Source organism: Tachyglossus aculeatus, chromosome 14 (assembly GCF_015852505.1).
Source record: "Tachyglossus aculeatus isolate mTacAcu1 chromosome 14, mTacAcu1.pri, whole genome shotgun sequence".
Taxonomy (NCBI): domain Eukaryota; kingdom Metazoa; phylum Chordata; class Mammalia; order Monotremata; family Tachyglossidae; genus Tachyglossus; species Tachyglossus aculeatus.
In genome coordinates, this window is record NC_052079.1 from 1,458,516 (window position 1) to 1,482,932 (window position 24,417).

At 46.4% G+C, this 24,417-nt stretch overlaps 1 protein-coding gene across 2 annotated transcripts in view; it reads left to right on the forward strand.

Annotated features, from left to right (window-relative positions):
• Window positions 1-61: 61 nt before the first annotated feature.
• EXOC5 (exocyst complex component 5) overlaps window positions 62-24,417 on the forward strand; it is a 41,344-nt gene continuing 16,988 nt past the window's right edge. The window contains exons 1-7 of one of the 2 annotated variants that reach the window (XM_038756282.1): window positions 62-232; window positions 13,928-14,022; window positions 15,057-15,204; window positions 18,480-18,674; window positions 22,240-22,304; window positions 23,089-23,117; window positions 23,651-23,760. In XM_038756282.1, the coding sequence (XP_038612210.1) occupies window positions 206-232; window positions 13,928-14,022; window positions 15,057-15,204; window positions 18,480-18,674; window positions 22,240-22,304; window positions 23,089-23,117; window positions 23,651-23,760 (669 nt within the window). In that variant the 5' untranslated portion in view covers window positions 62-205. Of the gene's footprint in view, window positions 233-13,927; window positions 14,023-15,056; window positions 15,205-18,479; window positions 18,675-22,239; window positions 22,305-23,088; window positions 23,118-23,143; window positions 23,173-23,650; window positions 23,761-24,417 lie in introns of both variants that reach the window. The other variant, XM_038756283.1, reaches the window with a different exon arrangement.

Genomic DNA, 24,417 nt, shown 5'->3' on the forward strand with positions numbered 1-24,417 from the left:
CCTCCCGCCGCTGTGCGCATGCGCGTCGTCACGTCGCCCCGACGTCGTCCCACTTCCGGTGTGTGAGGAGACGACGATGGCGTCGGCGGCGCCTCGGATCCTGTGAGGGCCGACCGGCCGCCCCATCCGCTTCATGGCCGCGCCGGCCGCAGGAGGAGGAGGAGGAGGAGGGCGGAGGCCACGGTGAAGAAGGAGGGCCTGGGGAATGGCTGCCACCGCCGAGCTCTTCGAGGTGGGTCAGTCATCCTTCCAGTCAGTCAGTCATTCATCCATCCGTTCGTTCATTGTCAGTCATTCATTCAGCCACCCGTTGTCAGTCAAGTCAGTCATTCACTCATCCATCCATCCAGTCCGTCAGTCATTCATTCAGCCGTCCGTTCAGTCATTCATTCATCCATCCGTTAGTTCGTCGTCATTCAGCCAGCCACCCGTTCGTTGTCAGTCAAGTCAGTCATTCATTCATCCGGTCCGTCAGTCGTTCATTCACCCATCCGGTCTGACAGTCGTTCATTCAGCCGTCCGTTCAGTCATTCATTCATCCGTTCGTTCATTGTCTGTCATTCATTCAGCCACCCGTTGTCAGTCAAGTCAGTCATTCACTCAGCCGTCCGTTCAGTCATTCATTCATCCGTCCGTTCAGTCATTCATTCATCCATCCGTTAGTTCGTTGTCATTCAGCCAGCCACCCGTTCGTTGTCAGTCAAGTCAGTCATTCATTCATCCGGTCCGTCAGTCGTTCATTCACCCATCCGGTCTGTCAGTCATTCATTCAGCCGTCCGTTCAGTCATTCATTCATCCATTCGTTCATTGTCTGTCATTCATTCAGCCGTTCGTTGTCAGTCAAGTCAGTCATTCACTCATCCATCCATCCAGTCCGTCAGTCATTCATTCAGCCGTCCGTTCAGTCATTCATTCATCCGTCCGTTCAGTCATTCATTCATCCATCCGTTAGTTCGTTGTCATTCAGCCAGCCACCCGTTCGTTGTCAGTCAAGTCAGTCATTCATTCATCCATTCATCCGGTCCCTCAGTCGTTCATTCACCCATCCGGTCTGTCAGTCATTCATTCAGCCGTCCGTTCAGTCATTCATTCATCCGTTCGTTCATTGTCTGTCATTCATTCAGCCGTTCGTTGTCAGTCAAGTCAGTCATTCACTCATCCATCCATCCAGTCCGTCAGTCATTCATTCAGCCGTCCGTTCAGTCATTCATTCATCCGTCCGTTCAGTCATTCATTCATCCATCCGTTAGTTCGTTGTCATTCAGCCAGCCACCCGTTCGTTGTCAGTCAAGTCAGTCATTCATTCATCCACTCATCCGGTCCGTCAGTCGTTCATTCACCCATCCGGTCTGGCAGTCATTCATTCAGCCGTCCGTTCAGTCATTCATTCATCCGTTCGTTCATTGTCTGTCATTCATTCAGCCACCCGTTGTCAGTCAAGTCAGTCATTCACTCATCCATCCATCCAGTCCGTCAGTCATTCATTCAGCCGTCCGTTCAGTCATTCATTCATCCGTCCGTTCAGTCATTCATTCATCCATCCGTTAGTTCGTTGTCGTTCAGCCAGCCACCCGTTCGTTGTCAGTCAAGTCAGTCATTCATTCATCCACTCATCCGGTCCGTCAGTCGTTCATTCACCCATCCGGTCTGGCAGTCATTCATTCAGCCGTCCGTTCAGTCATTCATTCATCCGTTCGTTCATTGTCTGTCATTCATTCAGCCACCCGTTGTCAGTCAAGTCAGTCATTCACTCATCCATCCATCCAGTCCGTCAGTCATTCATTCAGCCGTCCGTTCAGTCATTCATTCATCCGTCCGTTCAGTCATTCATTCATCCATCCGTTAGTTCGTTGTCATTCAGCCAGCCACCCGTTCGTTGTCAGTCAAGTCAGTCATTCATTCATCCATTCATCCGGTCCCTCAGTCGTTCATTCACCCATCCGGTCTGGCAGTCATTCATTCAGCCGTCCGTTCAGTCATTCATTCAGCCGTTCGTTCATTGTCAGTCATTCATTCAGCCACCCGTTGTCAGTCAAGTCAGTCATTCACTCATCCATCCATCCAGTCCGTCAGTCATTCATTCAGCCGTCCGTTCAGTCATTCATTCATCCGTCCGTTCAGTCATTCATTCATCCATCCGTTAGTTCGTTGTCATTCAGCCAGCCACCCGTTCGTTGTCAGTCAAGTCAGTCATTCATTCATCCACTCATCCGGTCCGTCAGTCGTTCATTCACCCATCCGGTCTGGCAGTCATTCATTCAGCCGTCCGTTCAGTCATTCATTCATCCGTTCGTTCATTGTCTGTCATTCATTCAGCCGTTCGTTGTCAGTCAAGTCAGTCATTCACTCATCCATCCATCCAGTCCGTCAGTCATTCATTCAGCCCTCCGTTCAGTCATTCATTCAGCCGTCCGTTCAGTCATTCATTCATCCATCCGTTAGTTCGTTGTCATTCAGCCAGCCACCCGTTCGTTGTCAGTCAAGTCAGTCATTCATTCATCCACTCATCCGGTCCGTCAGTCGTTCATTCACCCATCCGGTCTGGCAGTCATTCATTCAGCCGTCCGTTCAGTCATTCATTCATCCGTTCGTTCATTGTCAGTCATTCATTCAGCCACCCGTTGTCAGTCAAGTCAGTCATTCACTCATCCATCCATCCAGTCCGTCAGTCATTCATTCAGCCGTCCGTTCAGTCATTCATTCATCCGTCCGTTCAGTCATTCACTTATTCATCCGTTAGTTCGTTGTCATTCAGCCAGCCACCCGTTCGTTGTCAGTCAAGTCAGTCAGTCATTCATCCACTCATCCGGTCCGTCAGTCGTTCATTCAGCCGTTCGTTCAGTCATTCATTCATCCGTTCGTTCATTGTCTGTCATTCATTCAGCCGTTCGTTGTCAGTCAAGCCAGTCATTCATTCATCCATCCGGTCCGTCAGTCATCCGTCTCGCCTGTGCCGCCATCGACCCCCGGCCCCCGTCCTCCCCCGGGCCTGGAATGCCCCCAATCCCTCAGCCCATCCGCCAAGCTCGCTCTCTTCCTCCCTTCAAGGCCCTGCTGAGAGCTCACCTCCTCCAGGAGGCCTTCCCAGACTGAGCCCCTTCCTTCCTCTCCCCCTCGTCCCCCTCTCCATCCCCCCATCTTACCTCCTTCCCTTCCCCACAGCACCTGTATATACGTATATATGTTTGTACATATTTATTACTCTATTTTACTTGTACATATCTATTCTATTTATTTTATTTTGTTAGTATGTTTGGTTTTGTCTCCCCCTTATAGACTGTGAGCCCACTGTTGGGTAGGGACCGTCTCTATATGTTGCCAACTTGTACTTCCCAAGCACTTAGTACAGTGCTCTGCACATAGTAAGCGCTCAATAAATACGATTGATGATGGTGATGATCCATTCACCCATCCGGTCTGTCAGTCATTCATTCAGCCGTTAGTTCGTCGTCATTCATTCAGCCATCCGTTCGTTGTCAGTCAAGTTATTCATTCACTTTAGCTAGGTGCTTGGCACCTAGGAAGTGCTTAACACGCTGAGAAGCAGCGTGGCCCAATGGAAAGAGCCCGGGCTTTGGAGTCAGGGGTCATGGGTTTGAATCCCGACTCCACCACATGTCTGCTGTATGACCTTGGGCAAGTCACTTAACTTCTCTGAGCCTCAGTTACCTCATCTGTAAAATGGGGATTAAGACTGTGAACCCCACATGGGACAACCTGATCACTTTGTATCCCCCCCCCCAGCGCTTAGAACAGTGCTTTGCACATAGCGCTTAACAAATGCCAACATTATTATTATTATTATTCAGCCATCCATCCGGTCCGTCCGTCAGTCATTCATCCATCCATTCGTTCATTCAGTCATTCATCCATCCGGTCTGTCAGTCATTCATTCAGCCGTCCATTCATTCATTCATCCGTCCGTTCAGTCAGTCATTCATCCATCCGTTCGTCCGTTGTCAGTCATTCAGCTATCCATTGTCAGTCAAGTTATTCATCCGCCCATCCGGCCTGTCATTCATTCATTCGTTCAGTCAGTCATTCATCCATCCATCCATCTGTTCACTCATTCATTCGTCCATCCATTCATTCAGTCATTCATCTGTCCGTCCGTTCGTCCTGTCAGTCATTCATCCATCCGTTCGTTCGTTGTCAATCAGTCATTCAGCCATCCGTTGTCAGTTAAGTTAGTCATTCATCGGCCCATCCGGTCCGTCATTTATTCATTCATCCGTTCAGTCAGTCACTCATCCATCCATCCATCTGTTCATTAATTCATTCATTCGTCCATCCATTCATTCATTCATTCATCCGTCTGTTCGTTCTGTCAGTCATTCATCCATCCGTTCGTTCATTGTCAGTCATTCATTCAGCCATCCGTTCGTTGTCAATCAAGTCAGTCATCCATCCATTCACCTGTTCGTTCAGTCATTCATTCATTCATCCATCCATCCATCCGGTCCATCTGTCAGTCATTCAGCCATCCATCCATCCATCCATCCGGTCTGTCATTCTTCCATCCATCCGCTCAGTCATTCATTCATCCATCCGTTCGTTCCCTCCTACCATTCCTTTCCAAACTCCTTGAACGAGTTGTCTACACGCGCTGCCTAGAATTTCTCAACAACAACTCTCTCCTCGACCCCCTCCAGTCTGGCTTCCGTCCCCTTCATTCCACGGAAACTGCGCTCTCAAAGGTCACCAATGACCTCCTGCTTGCCAAATCCAACGGCTCCTACTCTGTCCTAATCCTCCTCGACCTCTCAGCTGCCTTCGACACTGTGGACCACCCCCTTCTCCTCAACACGTTATCTGACCTTGGCTTCACAGACTCCGTCCTCTCCTGGTTCTCCTCTTATCTCTCCGGTCGTTCTTTCTCAGTCTCTTTTGCAGGCTCCTCCTCCCCCTCCCATCCTCTTACTGTGGGGGTTCCCCAAGGTTCAGTGCTTGGTCCCCTTCTGTTCTCAATCTACACTCACTCCCTTGGTGACCTCATTCGCTCCCACGGCTTCAACTATCACCTCTACGCTGATGACACCCAGATCTCCATCTCTGCCCCTGCTCTCTCCCCCTCCCTCCAGGCTCGCATCTCCTCCTGCCTTCAGGACATCTCCATCTGGATGTCCGCCCGCCACCTAAAGCTCAACATGTCGAAGACTGAGCTCCTTGTCTTCCCTCCCAAACCTTGTCCTCTCCCTGACTTTCCCATCTCTGTTGACGGCACTACCATCCTTCCCGTCTCACAAGCCCGCAACCTTGGTGTCATCCTCGACTCCGCTCTCTCATTCACCCCTCACATCCAAGCCGTCACCAAAACCTGCCGGTCTCAGCTCCGCAACATTGCCAAGATCCGCCCTTTCCTCTCCATCCAAACCGCTACCCTGCTAATTCAAGCTCTCATCCTATCCCGTCTGGACTACTGCACTAGCCTTCTCTCTGATCTCCCATCCTCGTGTCTCTCTCTACTTCAATCCATACTTCATGCTGCTGCCCGGATTATCTTTGTCCAGAAACGCTCTGGACATATTACTCCCCTCCTCAAAAACCTCCAATGGCTACCGATCAATCTGCGCATCAAGCAGAAACTCCTCACCCTGGGCTTCAAGGCTGTCCATCCCCTGGCCCCCTCCTACCTCACCTCCCTTCTCTCCTTCTACTGCCCAGCCCGCACCCTCCGCTCCTCCACCACTAATCTCCTCACTGTACCTCGCTCTCGCCTGTCCCGCCATCGACCCCCGGCCCACGTCATCCCCCGGGCCTGGAATGCCCTCCCTCTGCCCATCCGCCGCGCTAGCTCTCTTCCTCCCTTCAAGGCCCTGCTGAGAGCTCACCTCCTCCAGGAGGCCTTCCCAGACTGAGCCCCTTCTTTCCTCTCCCCCTCGTCCCCCTCTCCCTCCCCCCGTCTTACCTCCTTCCCTTCCCCACAGCACCTGTATATATGTATATATGGTTGTACATATTTATTACTCTATTTATTTATTTATTTATTTATTTTACTTGTACACTTCTATCCTACTTATTTTATTTTGTTGTATGTTTGGTTCTGTTCTCTGTCTCCCCCTTTTAGATTGTGAGCCCACTGTTGGGTAGGGACTGTCTCTATGTGATGCCAATTTGTACTTCCCAAGCGCTTAGTACAGTGCTCTGCACATAGTAAGCGCTCAATAAATACGATTGATTGATTGTCAGTCATTCATTCAGCCATCCGTTCGTTGTCAATCAAGTCAGTCATTCATCCATCTGATCCGTCATTCATTCATTCATCCGTTCAGTCAGTCAGTCCATCCATTCGTTCATTTGTTCAGTCATTCGTTCATCCATCCAGTCTTTCTATCAGTCATTCATTCGTCCATCCATCCGGTCTGTCATTCATTATTCAGCATCCGTTCAGTCATTCGTTCATCCATTCATTCAGTCATTCATCCATCAATCCGTGCAGTCAGTCAGTTATCCATCCATTCGTTCGTTTGTTCATTCATTCATCCATCCATCAATCATTCATCCATCTGTTCAGTCATTCATTCATCCATCCATTTGCTCATTCAGTCATTCATTCATCAGTCCATCCAGTCTGTCATTCATCCATCCATCCATCCATTCATTCGTTCGTTCAGTCAGTCATTCATCCATCCATCCAGTCCATTAGTCAGTTATCCATCCATCTGGTCCGTCCATCAGTCATTCATCCATCCATCCGGTCTGTCAGTCATTCATCCATCCGTTCAGTCAGTCATTCATTCGTTCATCCATCCATCCATCCTGTCCATTATTCATCCATCCTGTCCGTTCAGTCAGTTATCCATCCATTTGTTCGTTCAGTCATTCATTCATTCATTCATCCATCCATCCATCCCCATTGTGGGGTAGGGACCGTCTGTATCTGTTGCCAACTTGTACTTCCCAAGTGCTTAGTACTGTGCACTGCATACTGTTAGCGCTCAGTAAATGCAGTTCAGTGAATGAATTAATTAATTAATCTTGTCAGTCAGTCAGTCATTCATCCATCCATCTGGTCCATCATTCATTCATTCATCCATCCGTTCAGTCAGTCAGTCATTCAGTGGTATTTATGGAGCGTGTACTGCGTGCAGAGCACTGTACTAATTGCTTGGAAAGTACATTTCAGCAATAGAGAGAGTCCCTGCCCACAGTGGGCTTACATTCATTCATTCAGTCAGTCATGCTTATTGAGTGCATACTGTGTGCAGAGTACTGTACTAAGTGCTTGGAAAGTACAGTTCAGCAAGAGACAGGCCCTGCCCACAACGGGCTTACATTCATTCAGTGGTATTTACTGAGCACTTACTATGTGCGGAGTACTGTACTAAGCGCTTGGAAAGCACAGTTCAGCAATAGAGACAGAGTTCCTGCTCACAACGGGCTTACAGTAATTCATTCATTCAGTTGTATTTATTGATCGCTTACTATGTGCGGAGTACTGTACTAAGCGTTTGGAATGTACTGTTCAGCAATAAAGGGAAACAGTTCCTGCCCACAAAGGGCTTACATTCATTCATTCAGAGAAGCAGCGTGGCTCAGTGGAAACAGCCCGGGCTTTGGAGTCAAAGGTCATGGGTTCAAACCCCTGCTCCGCCAACTGTCAACTGTGTGATTTTGGGCAAGTCACTTAACTTCTCTGTGCCTCAGTTACCTCATCTGTAAAATGGGGATTAAGACTGTGAGCCCTCCGAGGGACAAACTGATCACCTTGTAACCTCCCCAGCGCTTAGAACAGTGCTTTGCACATAGTAAGCGCTTAATAGATGCCATTATTATTATTTATTATTAATTCAGTCATAGTTATTGGGTGCTTACTGTGTGCAGAGCACTGGACTAAGCACTTGGAATGTACAGTTCAGCAATAGAGACAGTCCCTGCCCACAGCGGGCTCACACTCTAGAAGGGGGAGACAGACATCAAAACAAGGAAACAGGCATCAGTATAAATAAATAGAATTATAGATATATAGATAAGTGCTGTGGGGCGGGGAGGGGAATCCCCAAGAGGAGGAGGAAGGGGAGGGGATTGTCACTCTAACAATAATAATAATAATAACTGTGGTATTTGTGAAGCGCTTACTAGGTACCAAGCACTGGGGTGACTGCAAGCAGATCGGTTTGGACGCAATCCCAGTCCCACATAGGGCTCACAGTTTCAATCCCCATTTTCCAGTTGAGGCAAATGATGAGAAGTGACGAGGCCAGGGTCCCACGGCATTCATTCATTCAGTCGTATTTATTGAGCGCTTACTGTGTGCAGAGCACTGTACTTTCCAACACAGCGGACACTATGTGCCAAGCACTGGGGTGACTGCAAGCAGATCGGTTTGGACACAGTCCCTGTCCCACATGAGGCCCATGTGAGGCTCACAGTCTTAATCCCCATTCTCCAGAGGAGGGAACTGAGGCCCGCTGAAGTGACTCGCCCAAGATCCCGCTGCAGACAAGTGGCGGAGCCGGGATTAGAACCCATGACCTTCCTTCCGACTCCCAGTTCTGGGCTCTAGCCACTATGCCATGCTGCTGTATTGTACTTTCCCAAGTGCTCAGTGTAATGCTATGCACACAGTAAGAACTTAATAAATATGATTGAGTGAATGAATGAAGGAGGGGGAGGGGGCGGGCCTGTCTTCTGGGGGAGTTGGGGCTGGGGTCATTCATTCATTCAATCATATTTATTGAGCACTTACTGTGTGCAGAGCACTGTACTAAGCGCTTGGTAAATACAAGTTGGCAACATATAGAGATGGTCCCTACCCAACAGCGAGTCCTTTAACGGCAGGAGCAGGTCACCCATGTTTAAAATAAATTGCATGGAGGAGGAAGCAGTAGAGTGTAAAAATATACAGGTGTTTCTCCAAGCGTTAGGAGGGAATTGGAAATGTTAAGTGTTTAGGTAGGGTTTAATGCAACAGGTGTGAGGGATGTAATAATAGTAATAATGATGATGGCATGTGTTAAACGCTTACTATGTGCAAAGCACTGTTCTAAGCACTGGGGAGGTTACAGGGTGATCAGGTTGTTCCACGGGGGGCTCACGGTTTTAATCCCCATTTGACAGATGAGGGAACTGAGGCACAGAGAAGTGAAATGACTTGCCCAAAGTCACACAGCTGACAGTTGGCGGAGTCGGGATTTGAACCCATGACCTCTGACTCCAAAGCCCGGGCTCTTTCCACTGAGCCAAAGAGTAGGAAGGGGTAGGAAACTTGTATTCTGGTGTAACATACTGTTATATTGCTCAGTTGGTGTAAGCGTATTGAAAGGGTTACAAATGGTTGCTTCCCCCTTCTCTGCTCCTCAAGAACAGGAATGTATTATACTGCCTGTGAATAGTAATAATAATAATAATGATGGCATTTGTTAAGCACTTACTGTGGGCGAAGACTGTTCTAAGCGCTGGGGAGGATACAAGGTGATCACGTTGTCCCACATGGGGCTCACAGTCTTAATCCCCATTTTACAGATGAGGTAACTGAGGCTTAGAGAAGTTAACTGACTTGCCCAAAGTCACACAGCAGACATGTGGGGGAGCCGCGATTAGAACCCATGACCTCTAACTCCCAAGCCCGGGCTCTTTCCACTGAGCCACGCTGTGAATGTTCCCTAAGCATCTAATGCCGTGCTTTCCACAAGATAGGTCAGTAAACCACAGTTGAAAACAGTATCCGAGGCGTAACAAAGTAACAAGTTTGTCCTCAAAGTTAAAAGGTAAGATCAAAGGTAAGGTAAAAGGTAAAAGGTAAGGTAGAAGCAGCGTGGCTCAGTGGAAAGAGCACGGGCTTTGGAGTCAGAGGTCATGGGTTCGAATCCGGCTCCGCCACATGTCTGCTGTGTGACCTTGGGCAAGTCACTTAACTTCTCTGAGCCTCAGTTACCTCGTCTGTAAAATGGAGATTAAGACTGTGAGCCCCACGTGGGACAACCTGATCACTTTGTACCCCCCCCCAGCGCTTAGAACAGTGCTTTGCACATAGTAAGCGCTTAACAAATGCCAACATTATTATTATTATTATTATTATCAAGTACATTTCATGCTGATATTTAGGCAGATACTCAAATTATTGTGGTCCGGTGGAGGGTTGGGAGAGGCCGGGGTGGGGGGAAGGTGGAAGGAAGAATGGTGGACAGGAAAGTACCAAATGAGGGGAATAAGTTAAAAAGCAAAGAGGGAAAACAAAGATTGTTAATAGATGAGGGGTTATAGGGTCCAAAGCTCTCTTTAATTGGGAGAGTGACTAGGTGAGCTCAATCAGTTGTGATTAGACCATATTACCACAGTTATATACAAAGGACACACAACAGCGATCTCTGATTGAATAATGGACCATTAGTCTCCCCTAGGAGGATTAAAGGCAGTTTTGGGGGGATGTCGAGGCTGCATTGTGTAGGTGTTGCCCCATGGCTTTTGAGTTCTGGACCTCTCCTCACTTTAACTGAGTTCATGATCCAGACTTAAAGCATCTTTAAAATTCTGGTTATCATCAACCGATGGTATTTATTGCATGATTACTGTGTGATGTTGATGATTATGGCATCTGTTAAGCGCTTACTATGTGCAAAGCACTGTTCTAAGCGCTGGGAAGGTTACAAGGTGATCGGGTTGTCCCTCGGGGGGGGGATCACAGTCGTAATCCCCATTTTACAGATGAGGTAACTGAGGCTCAGAGAAGTGAAGTGACTTGCCCAAGGTCACGCAGCAGACATGGGGCAGAGCCGGGATTCGAACCCATGACCTCTGACTCCAAAGCCCGGGGTCTTTCCACTGAGCCACGCTGCGTGTGCAGAACACTCCGTAGCATTTGGGAGAGCACAATATGGCAGAGTTGTAGACATGTTCCCTGCCCACAAGGAGTTTACAGTCTAGAAGGGGGATTACTTTTCAGATTGAATTTCATGGTTTAGGGATAACTTCATAACCTCCAGCTGGATATCATATGTCTCAATCCTCCCAAGTGAGAGACCCGTAGGCATTGTTTTCTCTCTACTTTTTGCCACCCTCAGATGAATATAACTCCATCAATCAGACGTATTTATTGAGTGCTCACTGTGTGCAGAGCACTGTACTGAGCGCTGTAATCATCTCACAGCTCCAACGAGTGCCCGAGTCAAGCACCGAGCTGGGGCCGAATGGATATCGGTTTAACTAAACTGGCTTTGCCTTCGGTTTGTAATCAGAGCAGGGACTTAAAAACCGCCTCAGTCATTCGCTCCCTTTTTTTTGTCGCAGCCGGAGGCTCTACGTTTAGGGAATTTCCTCCTGCTCTTGTGACAGCTTCCTGGTCCGAGCTGGGAAATACATCCTAGGGGAAATAAGGGGTTACGGTGTTATCAAGAATGTTTTAGTTTCACTAGTAAGTCCATTTTCACGCCCTCGTAGAAGAGCAGATTTTTGTATTTCTAGCTTTCAGGGGAAAATTTTGATGAAAACAACTCGGAACATTTAACGTTTTATTCCGACTAAATTTCAAAACCGTACTATCCAGTTTCTCAGTCTAATCATCTAAATTTTGGACCCACTGTTTTCCCTGAAGATGCATAAAGTCGCATCCTCCACTTGAAGTATGCTTTTTTAGGTTTTGCTTGAAGTTCAAAGCCTTTTTATTTGAGTAAATAGAGCCCCTCGCCCCACAGGACAAAAATGAAAAATGTCCTTTCTTAAAAAATAAAACGTAAGAGTCAGCAGCATCTTTGCACATCGTATCCCCTCCCAGACCTGAATTTGGAGCAGGGAGTCCAGGGATCAAACAGTGGAGTGAGGAGTTTGGATTGATAATAATAATAATCCATCTGTTCATTCATTCATTCATTCATTCATCCATCCATCCACCCATCCATCCATTCGTTCATTCAGTCATTCATTCATCCGTCGGGTCTGTCATTCATTCATCCATCTATGCGTTCAGTTATTCATCTGTCCGTTCGTTCGTTGTCAGTCATTCATTCAGCCATCTGTTTGTTGTCAGTCAAGTCAGTCATTCATCCATACATCCATTCATTCATTCGTTCATTCATTCATCCATCCATCCATTCATTCGTTGAGTCATTCATTCATCCATCCATCCTTCAGTCATCCATCCATCCGGTCTGTCAGTCATTCATCCATCTATCCGTTCAGTCATTCATCCATCCGTTCGTTCATTGTCAGTCATTCCTTCAGCCATCTGTTCGTTGTCAGTCAAGTCAGTCATTCATCCATCCTTCCATTCATTCATTCGTTCGTTCAGTAATCCATCCATCCATCTATTCATTCAGTCATTCATCCATCCATCCGGTCTGTCAGTCATTCATCCATCTACCCGTTCAGTCATTCATCCATCCGTTCATTTGTTGTCAGTCAAGTCAGTCATTCATCCATCCATTGATTCATTCGTTCAGTCATTCATTCATCCATCCATCCGGACCTGAATTTGGATAAGGGAGTTCAGGGATCAAACAGTGGAGTTCAGAGTTCGGATTGATGATAATAATAATTATGGTATATGTTAAGTGCTTACCGTGCCAATACTAAGCATTAGGGTGGATACAAGCGAGTTGGGTAGCATACAGTCCCTGTCCCACGTGGCGCTCACAGCCTCACTCCCCATTTTACAGATGAGGTAACCAAGGCACAGAGAAGTGAAGTGACTTGCCCAGACAGCAGATAAGTGGCGGAGTCAGGATTAGAACCCATGACCGTCTGACTCCCAAGCTTGTGCTCTATCCACTAGGCCATGCTGCTTCTCTAAGATCTAATCTGAAGTGAGGCAGTATCATGGGTGATTCTTTCCCCTATCTGTAATATATTTTAGTGCCCGTCTTCCCCAGTAGACTCCAGGTTCTTTGTGGGCAGGGATCACATCTACCAACTCTATTTTAGTGAACTTTCCCAAGCACTCAGTACAGGGCACTGCACGCAGTAAGCGCTCAGTAAATACCACTCATTGATTTTATTTTTTCATGGGATTTGTACGTCCCCGTTTCACAGATGAGGCCCAAGAAGCTAAGCGTCTTGCCCAGTGTCACACAGCGGACAAGTGGCGGAGGCAGGATTAGAAGCCAGGTGCTTCCTCCTCCCAGGCCCATGCTCTTTCCATTAGGCCACGTTGCCTCTCCCCCTTTTAGACTGTGAGCCCACTGTTGGGTAGGGACTGTCTCTATATGTTGCCAACTTGTACTTCCCAAGCGCTTAGTGCAGTGCTCTGCACACAGTAAGCGCTCAATAAATACAATTGATGATGATGATGATGACCAAAGAGTTCCTAAAGTGCAATCAGCGCTTAGAGCGGCAAAGAGAAGGATTGTGATGCAGACAGGGAAGCTTGCTAAATGCAGCCTGCCTCAATTTTGCATTCACACAATCTATTTTTGGACCTGTAGGAACACGTCTTTTGACCCACCGACTATCCCATTTTTCTTCGGAATAGACCCGGCCAAATCTTCATGTAGACGAAACTGAAATGCAGTCGTCCGCCATTAACTCACCGCGAGCAAACTGAGTTTCACTCATCGTCATTTTAATATAATGCTGAAATTAAGCGTCAGGAGTAGGCAGATGCCACTGGAATTGCCAGTAGGGATTTGTAGCGGGGGAACTGTCTTTTCCAAACTGTTGACAACTGTGAAAAGACACAGTTCAATCCTGGATGTCACACGTAAGGGTTTTCTTTTAACAGCTTCTGTTTCTTGAGTATTCCCCTCCCCTCTTCAAGAAGGCAGGAATACTGCCGTTACTACCGGGGACTCCACATGTAAACAGAGTGAATGCCCTAGCTCTCCTAAACTATATATTAAAACAATTTAATCCTAAAGCATACTTGTCACTGCCTGATCAACGTCCACATAGGATCTGACCTTTCCCTCCACAGAACTCTGAAACATGTGTAAGCAGTAACATTAAATAATCTCCTGTGGACTGGTGTAAAAGCATATTTATTTTGTGAATTAGGAGCCGTTCGTGGCAGATGAGTACATCGAGCGCCTGGTATGGAGAACCCCCGGAGGAGGCTCCAGAGGAGGAGCCGAAGCTTTTGATCCCAAAAGGTGAAATGAAAATTCACGGTCTTCCGGCTCCCCGCCGAAACAGCGTCTCGGAACTCGTCCCCAAAAGCTTGAAGGAAATCAGAAGCGGCTTTCAGAAATCTGACGTTCAGAAATTTCAGAAATTGAAATTTCCCTTGAAAAGAGCCGGTGGTGGTGACTCTTAGCAAAGCAGGGCCTTCTGGGAAGGATTTTGACAATTTTTTTTTAATAGCATTTATTAAGCGCTTACTATGTGCGAAGCACTGTTCTAAGCGCTGGGGAGGTTACAGGGTGAACAGATTGTCTCACGTGGGGCTCACGGTCTTAATCCCCATTTTACAGATGAGGGAACTGAGGCACAGAGAAGTGAAGTGACTTGCCCAAAGTCACACAGCTAAGTGGCGGAGCCGGGATTTGAACCCATGACCTCTGACTGCAAAGCCCGGGCTCTTTCCACTGAGCCACGCTGCTGACTTTTATTGCCAGTCTAAGCAAAGGTGGCAGTTTTTCATGGGGAGTGCTGGGGTGAAAAGCAGTGGGGAGTTTAGCGAGGGGAGCTCTGAGGCCAACAAGCCGCATTTCGAGTCTTTTCATCCCTGCGCTTAGTACAGTGCTCTGCACATAGTAAGCGCTCAATAAATACGATTGATGGTGATGATCCCTGACTGGAAACCTTCGGATCTTGTCAGCGGCGTTCGAGTTGAGTGAGGCCGAGAATCTAACTCATCCATCCGGGAGGCATCGTCCCCACGGTCTGGTCCGGTTATGCCTCTCCTCCGAAATGGCAGCACCTTGGAAAATCTGTTTTAAGTATTTCCAAGAGTTCCCCGATTTCGTTTAAAACCTCATGGTCTGGAAAAGGCCAAAATGAAGACATGGGGTGGTTGGAATATTTGAACACTTGAGAACATAGTTCCCCAAGATAAATTTTTGTTGGGGCTAGTAAGGGGTAAAGCTTATTTCTATCTCCTGGAATTCATAGGTGGGGGCTTGGGAATAGGTTCGGAGTGTTTAGACAGTCCCAAGGCCATACACTAATTCTGTTCTTTCATCAGACTACTGGAAGAGTTTGTAAATCATATCCAAGAACTCCAGATTATGGACGAAAGGATTCAGAGAAGGGTTGAGAAACTAGAGCAGCAGTGTCAGAAAGAAGCCAAGGAATTTGCCAAGAAAGTACAAGAGCTGCAGAAAAGCAATCAGGTAAGAACAACAGCAGCAGCCGGAGGGGGAAAATCTGTGGAAAATCTGTGGTTAAATGGTTGCCAAAAGGGAAAGATAATTCTGATAACACGCCAGCATTATCTTGGGTCTTCCCAAAGGGACTGTTTAGCTTATTTTTAAACTCATAAGCTGCATTTCTCCATTATTCCTCCACACCGATCCAGTGGACTCACTGTCAAAATTAAAGGTGGCTGTCTCCAAAGCCATTAACTAGCCCTGCTTGGTGTGGGTGGCTAGAAGCTGCCTTTTCTGGTTTTTTGTTTTGATTTCGCCTCTTCTCCGAGCCACAACTTTCTTTCCATTGGCACTGGCAATCACTGGCGTGGTATGTTTCTTTGCGATGGAGCACAGAACTGTGATTAGGAGACCTGAATTCTAATCCGGGTTTTGCCCTTTGCCAGCTCTGTGACTTTGGGCAAGTCACTTAATTTCTCTGTGCCTCACTTTCCTCATCTGTAAAAAGGGAATTAAATGCCCGTTCTCTTTCCCCCTTAGGCCATGAGCCCCATGTGAGACGGGATGTGTCTGCTATTATTATCCTATATCGACCCTGGGGTTTGACGATCATTTAGTCGTACTTATTGAGTGCTTTATCTACCCCGGGGTTTGACGATCATTCATTCGTACTTATTGAGTGCTATATCGACCCTGGGGTTTGACGATCATTCAGTCGTACTTACTGAGTGCTTACTGCATTCAGAGCACTGTACTAAGTGATTGGGAGAGTGCAGTATAACTGAGTCGGTAGACACGTTTCCTGCTCACAACGAACTCACAGTCCGGAGGGACAGAGTAATCATTGAACAAATACCACTATTGTTGTTGCAAGCTAGCTGAAATATCTTTCCTTCCCACAGGTGATACATGCTTTAGTTCCCTTCTGGTTCCTCTATCACTTTCCTGTTTTCTTTTTGAGCACTGCTTGTTGTCACTCCTATAGTGATTAGTTTTTGCTAGTATTCTTCAAGTTGGTTAATTGTTGCTATCATTTGACTTCGGCCTTGCTCTCTCTCTCTTGTCAGTAGTCTTGCGTTTTTCCCCACTCCCCCATCTCATCACCCTCTCCTCCACCAAGACGGCAAGGACATTTAAGGGATCTCAAAATAGTGGCACTAAGATTGTTAGGCCAGGCAGGCCCTTTGTACTCACATTATTTTGCTTTTCTTTTATTTGTCCTCTGGGAGTTTGCGTACTCTTCCCTCCCACCCGGTCTTGTTTTCCCTCTGTGATTTCCCAACTCCCTTTCAGCCTTCTAGGGAGCCAGTGGTGAAGTTTTGATCCCTCCCTGTTTGTCCGTGGTGTTTTTTGAGTTTGACCATTCTCGTTTCCTTTTCTCTCTCATCTCCTTGTCCTCCTCCCAACAGTCTGTCAACATTATCCTTTCTTTTCTGTTGCATCAGAGCGCTCCCCTTCTCAGCCGCTCCTCTCCCTGGAGTCTCTTCTTTCCCCAGCAACGCACAGATTTCTTCTCATCTTCAGTGGGTGGGAAATGGTCAGCCCCTGCCCGGTCAACCGATCTCACTCCTTGGGAACCTTATCTCAGCTAGTCGCCGTGCTCAGAGCCGGCGATCCCGAAGAGATTATAATTCCACCTGTTCGAATTTGGTGCTCTTTATGGATGGGGATTATTGTTTTGGGTACTTTGACACACTGAATTGCATCACGCTAGTTTATTTTTAGATAGACCGCTGTGATGTTTCAGGTGAGTTGGTGTTAAGTGAACCAGAGTCGGTTTGAAATGCATAGTAAAAAAAAAAATAATAATAATAATGGCATTTTTTAAGTGCTTACTATGTGCAAAACACTGTTCTAAGCGCTGTTGAGGTTACAAGGTGATCAGGTTGTCCCACATGGGGCTCACAGCCTTAATCCCCATTTTACAGATGAGGTAACTGAGGCACAGAGAAGTGAAGCCTTCCCAGACTGAGCCCCCTCCTTCCTCTCCCCCTCCTCCCTGCCCTACCTCCTTCCCCTCCCCACAGCACCTGTATATATTTTTGTACAGATTTACTATTCTATTTGTTTTCCTTGTACATATTTGCTGTTCTATGTATTTTATTTTGTTAATATGTTTTGCTTTGTTGTCCGTCTCCCCCTTCTAGACTGTGAGCCCACTGTTGGGTAGGGACCGTCTCTATATGTTGCCAACTTGTGCTTCCCAAGTGCTTAGTACAGTGCTCTGCACACAGTAAGCGCTCAATAAATGCGATTCAATGAATGAGTGAATGAATGAAAGTAGCGGGAAAAAAATCAGGAATGTGGAAGGAAAAATCACGAAAGTTAGAAAGCCTCTGAAGAATTAGAAAGTTACAGAGAAGAAAGATCCAAGATGAAGCACTGGGCATTTAGGGGGAAAAAGTTGGGCGTATTAGATGGTGCCTGTTCATCCGAGCAACCTTTTTGTTGCCACTGATGGGGACAGAACAGGGGGCTGGGTGGACTATTAGAGAAGCAGCGTGGCTCAGTGGAAAAGAGCACCGGCTTTGGAGTCAGAGGTCATGGGTTCAAATCCCGGCTCTGCCAATTGTCAGCTGTGTGACTTTGGGCAAGTCACTTCACTTCTCTGGGCCTCAGTGACCTCATCTGTAAAATGGGGATCAAGACTGTGAGCCCCCCGTGGAACAACCTGATCACGTTGTAACCTCCCCAGCCTATTTATTACTCTATACATTTATTTTACTTGTACATATCTGTTCTATTTTATTTTGTTAATATGTTTTGTTTTGTTCTCTGTCTCCCCCTTCTAGACTGTGAGCCCACTGTTGGGTAGGGACCGTCCCTCTATGTTGCCAACTTGCACTTCCCAAGCGCTTAGTACAGTGCTCTGCACACAGTAAGCGCTCAATACGATTGATTAGAACAGTGCTTTGTACATAGTAAGTGCTTAATAAATGCCATCATGATTATTATTATTACCGATCTGACCTGATATCGGCGTGTTTTGTGTTTTCCGAGAAAGATTCCCCAGACATAGAACAGGAGCCGTGCTAATTCTCTAAGCGGAGCCCGCGAATCGGAGCCATACGGGGATCCGCTCAGTAGCCAGGAGACAGTCCTCCTTCCCCCCAAACTCAGGTGGTTTGCAAGCGCCGTCCAAGCAGCTCCCGGATTAATCTCCACATTCTTGACGGCTCTCGCCCCATTCGCTTTGGTCATCAAAAATGGCAAGCGGGGGTCAGGGGGCTCCGCTTGGCATTGGTTTGACAGCGCAGCCCCGTCGCCCGTGTTACGCTGGTGCCTTTTGTCTTTTGCAGGTTGCCTTCCAGCACTTCCAAGAACTAGATGAGCATATCAGCTACGTGGCAACTAAGGTCTGTCACCTTGGTGACCAGCTGGAGGGGGTCAACACGCCCCGCCAACGGGCTGTGGAAGCGCAGAAGCTGATGAAGTACTTTAATGAGTTTCTGGAGGGAGAGTTGAAGTCTGATGTTTTTACAAACTCTGAAAAGGTAAAGAGCTGTCAGCCCGGTGAAGGCAGTTCAAAGCACTGCCCTAATTGCAAGCTGCTGCCCTGCCTCTCCATGCTCTAACTTCGTGCCAGCTAGTCACTAACTGACCGACCGGTTGAAAGTTGCCTTGTCCCGAAATGTAAATGAACCGCACTGGCCCGTAGATTGCCGATAAAGCGTCGGAATTCACGGTTCCTCTTATCGCGGCGACACTGACGTTTTTCATTTAGGAAAGTACGTGAGCTATTTTGAAATGCTGAGAGTCATTTTCAAAGGCATGTGCATTTTCTTCCCATAAAACCGTTTCTTTCTGGGGAGCCCCAAAATTGAAGGGTACAGTACCATTTCATGCCAGAGAATTTATTTTTGATGGAATTTGGTTTGTTTATTTGCTTGTTTTTTAAAGAGGGATAGGTGGGTGGGTTTGTCTTTTGATTATGATTATATGTTGCCCATTGTTGGGTAGGGACCGTCTCTATATGTTGCCGACTTGTACCTCCCAAGTGCTTAGTACAGTGCTCTGCACACAGTAAGCGCTCAATAAATACAATTGAAAGAATGAATTATGAGGTATATATTTGAAAAGTTGAAAGGGATGCATAGTTCAGACCAAAGAGACACACCAAGAGTGTGTGTGTTTGTGTCTCTGTCTCTGTCTCTTTCTCACTTGAGTTCTAAAAAATTACAGCCCACGTCGAGAGTTAGAAAGAAACAAAATATCGGAACTTTTAGTAGCCCTTTTCACAGCATGTTATACTTCGTCTTATTTTATGAGTCTATGACATGCATTGTTTAATAGTCTGGAAAAGAAGGTATATCAGCTTTCTTTCGAACTCTAAGGAAATCCAAAATATATGAAGTCTAAAGACCTATGGTTGTGTAGTCTCATCTGATCTGTTGTATTTATTGAGTACTTACTGTGTGCATTGCACTGTACTAGACACTTGGGAGAGTACAGTGTGGCAGTCGGTAGTCATGAAACTGTCCATTTATTCTGTCAGACCTGGTTACTGAATCCATTCCCCATTCAAACCTAAACTTTTTCAAGTAGAGGAATGCATTTTAGGGATTACCTTGGAAAAACCTGGTAAACCCCACCACCCTTTTTCCCTGATTGCATCTGAGATTGAAGGGATGTAGAAACGTTCTGCCTCCTCTGGGATCTGACCGGAAAGATGTGTTTCTATACGGGCATTAATGCTTCTCTCATGCTTCTACTATGGTAAATGTTAAGCTCTGAAATCAGAATCGCCCAAGGGGGAGAATATATTACTGGAAGAAATGGGCGGGGGGAATGATTCTCTCCACGTTCTCTAGGATAATCTATTCCCTTCCAGATCAGTTTCTTTGGTGGGGCACTGAACATCCGATGAGGGCTAGCCAGGCCATTACAGTGACTCCATTTATTGTCCATCGTAAGAATGGCCTAGTGGATCATCTGTAAAATGGGGATAAAGACTGTGAGCCCCCTGTGAGACAACCTGATCACCTTGTAACCTCTCCAGAGCTTAGAATTGTGCACATAGTAAGCACTTAATAAATGCCATTATTGTTATTATCTTGGGCATCAGAGGAGGTCATGGGTTCTAATCCCAGCTCTGCCACTTGTCTGCTGTGTGACGTTGGGCAGCGCACTTCACTTCTGTGCCTCGGTTACCTCATCTGTAAAATGGGAATGAAGTCTAATGAGCCCCTTGTGGGATAGGGACTGTGTCCAACCTGATTTGCTTGTATTCTCCCCCCACCCCTGAGCACTTTGTAGAGTGCACATAGTAAGTACATAACAAATACCACAATTATTATTATTATGAGAAGAAGGTAGAGGCCCCCGAGAGACCAAACCAACTGCTCGTAAAGAGCAACGGATGCTCAACGTGGCTTTACTTTTCTGTTGGGTAGGGACCGTCTCTCTGTGTTGCCAGCTTGTACTACCCAAGCGCTTAGTACAGTGCTTTGCACACAGTAAGCGCTCAATAAATACGATTGATTGATTGATTTTCGGATGTACTTTTTCCTGAGAGTTTTCTCTTCACAGCATTGGGCAGAGACCTAGAAAAACTTGAGCATCGCACAGTTCCTCGCCGCTCAGGGGCTTCCTTTCCATCCTTTCCATATTATGGGGTGATTTGAAATATAAGTAGGTCTCTGTGGGTGTGTTTAGGTATTGAGCGCTTACTGTGGGAAAGTACAGTAAAACAGAGGTGGTAAAAACAGGATTCATGCCCTCAAGGAGTTTGCAGTTTAGCAGGGAGGCAAAAATTAAACAAAAAATGTATCTGTAAGTGTGGTGGGATTGGAGTGGGTTGACTACAGTTGACTGAGTGCTTAGATGGTGATGTGGGGCCGAAAATGTCAATTGATAACTGGCAGTTTCTACCATCTTCATTTATAAAAAGGTTAAAAGTGATCCTAGCCCCGTTCCCTGGAGAACCTCTCTGTATACACTTCTCCGTTCCTAAAACTGTCTTTCTTTTTATCCCTTCTCTTACCTGAAGCAGCGTGGCTCAGTGGAAAGAGCCCGGGCTTTGGAGTCCGAGGTCATGTGTTCGAATCCCAACTCCGCCACGTGTCTGCTTTGTACCTTAGGCAAGTCACTTAACTTCTCTGAGCCTCAGTTCCTTCATCTGTAAAATGGGGATTAAGACTGTGAGCCCCACATGGGACAACTTGATCACCTTGTATCCCCCACGTGATCATCTTGTGTGTGTCCCCCCCAGCGCTTAGAACAATGCTCTGCACATAGTAAGCACTTAACAAATGCTATCATTATTATGATTATTATTATTTTAGCAAGTGGTTTTATCCTTAAAACGTTATTTTCTCCAATCCCAGGATAGATTTTTTTTTAAACAAAAAGCTCTGTTGTGGAACCTTGTCAAAAATGTATATAGTCTGACTCTATACCCAGAAGCTACTTGACCTAATAAACTGAAACAGGTCAGTGAGGTCTGAGATATCCTTACAGAAACCTTTGCCTTTTCCCTCAACAGATTAAGTACCACTCGATCATATACTTGGTTGTAAGATGTATCATTTTCCATGGACGGACAAGAGACTCCATGGTCTATAATTCCCAGGATTGCCTCCTGTAGAAGAGAGTCTTATCAGCGGTCTCTGTCTTCAAGTAGTGTCCATTGGTGGAAGATAATAATAATAATAATGGCATTTGTTAAGCGCTTACAATGTGCAAAGCACTCTTCTAAGCGCTGGGGAGGTTACAAGGTGATCAGGTTGTTCCACGGGGGGCTCACAGTCTTAATCCCCATTTTACAGATGAGGTAACTGAGGCCCAGAGAAGTGAAGTGACTTGCCCAAAGTCACACAGCTGACAAGTGGCGGAGCCGAGATTAGAACCCACGACCTCTGGCTCCCAAGCCCGGGCTCTTTCCACTGAGCCACGCTGTTTCTTTCGATTTTACTTTATTTTTATTTTTTTAAGTATGCCTGGAGTCATGAAGCAATCGCTGTTTTGGTTTGAAAAATACTGAAAATAGGGTGAGGACTAGTAATTTATATGGATGATTCTTTTGTGAAGGGTAAGACTCTGTTTTCGTTCTTTCAACAGATAAAGGAAGCCGCCGACATTATTCAAAAGTTGCACCTGATTGCACAGGAGTTACCTTTCGATAGGTAAGTTTATTTGTTAAAATAATAATGAGGGTATTTGTTAAGCGCTTGATAAGGGCCAAGCACCGTTCCAAGAGCTGGGATAGATACAAGGCAATCAGGTTGTCCCACGTGGGGCTCACAGTCTTTAATCCCCATTTTACCGATGAGGGAACTGAGTCACAGAGACATTAAGTGACTCGCCCAAGGTCACACAGCAGACAAACGGCGGAGCTGGGATTAGAACCCACGTCCTCTGGCTCTTTCCTCTAAGCCATGCTGCTTCTCATGTAAGATATACACTCAAAATAGCTGCTTTGCTGATTGAAAGACTTAGATTTTTTTTGTGATCTGTGACCATTAAAAGTTTGCTTTTAAAAAAAAAAAAATCCTCAAATGATTCATCCAAAGGATTTATGTGGTTGATGGGGGCTGGTTCAGCAGTTTGTGAATTATCCAGCTCCTAATTTGGCATCTTCCCCGGCAAGGACTCAGAATCAATCAAGTCAGCTGAAAGTCAGAGGGGTCATTGTTTCTGTGTGTTTGCCGCTTCGGGAAAATGTTTGCTGGGGAGGAGGTTTGAAAGGATCATCCAAGCTGAGGTCTTTGTCCTGTCTGTGTATTTCAGCTATCCAGGGCTGAAAAATGATTTGTTAATGAGTCTTTAATTGTTCAAGTAGGAAAAAAAAAATCTCAGAGTAGTCTCTTCATAATTCTTAAAATTCCCAAGCATTTCACTCTCAAGATGTAGTAATTTAGTGATGCAAATTTGTACCATTTCTTTTTAACCGGTCTTTTTGCTTTTCAGATTTTCAGATGTGAAATCCAAAATAGCAAGTTTTAACCGTCTTTTTGCTTTTCAGATTTTCAGATGTGAAATCCAAAATAGCAAGTAAGTGGGTCTTTAATAATAATAATAATAATAGTATTTAAGTGCTTACTGTGTGCTAGGCACTGTACTAAGCGCTGGGGTGGATACAAGCAAATCAGGTTGGCCACAGTCCCTGTCCCACCTGGGGCTCACGGTCACATTTTACAGAGGAGGTAACCGAGGCCCGGGGAAGTTGACTCACCCAAGGTCACACGGCAGACAACGCTTAGAACAGTGCTTTGCATGTAGGAAGCGCTTAATAAATGCCATCAAACAGAAAAAGTGGCAGAGCCCAGATTAGAACCCATGACTTTATGGCTCCCAGGCTCATCCTCTGGCCACGCGACGCTGCTTCTCCTCTTCCTCTCCCATCCCCATTTTGTAGAGACATACTGGTTATAGTCCTTCTGCTACACTCAGTAGGCACTCAATATTGATTATTCAGTTTCCAAGGGCGGGTTCTTCGTTCAAAGCTCATCCCTTTTTGGTGTTTTTGCAGGTAAATACCATGATTTAGAATGCCAGCTGATTCAGGAGTTTACCAACGCTCAAAGGAGGTCTGAAATCTCCCGAATGAGAGAAGTAGCAGCCGTTTTGCTCCACTTCAAGGTCCGATGTAGAAAAGCGCCTTACTGCTACAAGTGGGAGGATTTAGAGGGCCACACACAGTCTGTTCTCCCGAATTCTGTGACTTCATCGTCGTCATTATCATAATAATAGCGGTATTTGTTAAGTGCTTACTGGGTGCCAATTCAGTACTAAGCACAAGGGTAGATACCAGATAATTAAGTTGGACGTAGTCCCTGTCCCCCATGGGGGCTCTCTGTCTAAGCAGTTTGCTTGAGGATAGCAGCCTCATTCATTTAGTCATTCATCCAGTCATATTTATTGAGCGCTTACTGTGCGCAGAGCGCTGTACTAAGCGCTTGGGAAGTCCAACTCAGCAACAGAGACGGTCCCTACCCAACAACGGGCTTGCGGTCTAGAAGGGGGAGACAGACAATAAAACAAAATGTTGTATTCATTCATTCAGTCGTATTTATTGAGCTCTTACCGTGCGCAGAGCACTGTACTAAGCGCTTGGGAAGTCCAAGTCGGCAACAGAGACGGTCCCTACCCAACAGCGGGCTCACAGTCTAGAAGGGGGAGACGGACAACAAAACAAAACAGCCCCTCCGAATATTGATATTTTGCGAAGCAGAGCGGCCTAGTCGAAAGAGCATGAATCTGGGATTCAGGAGACGGGGGCTCTAGTCCCGACTGTTC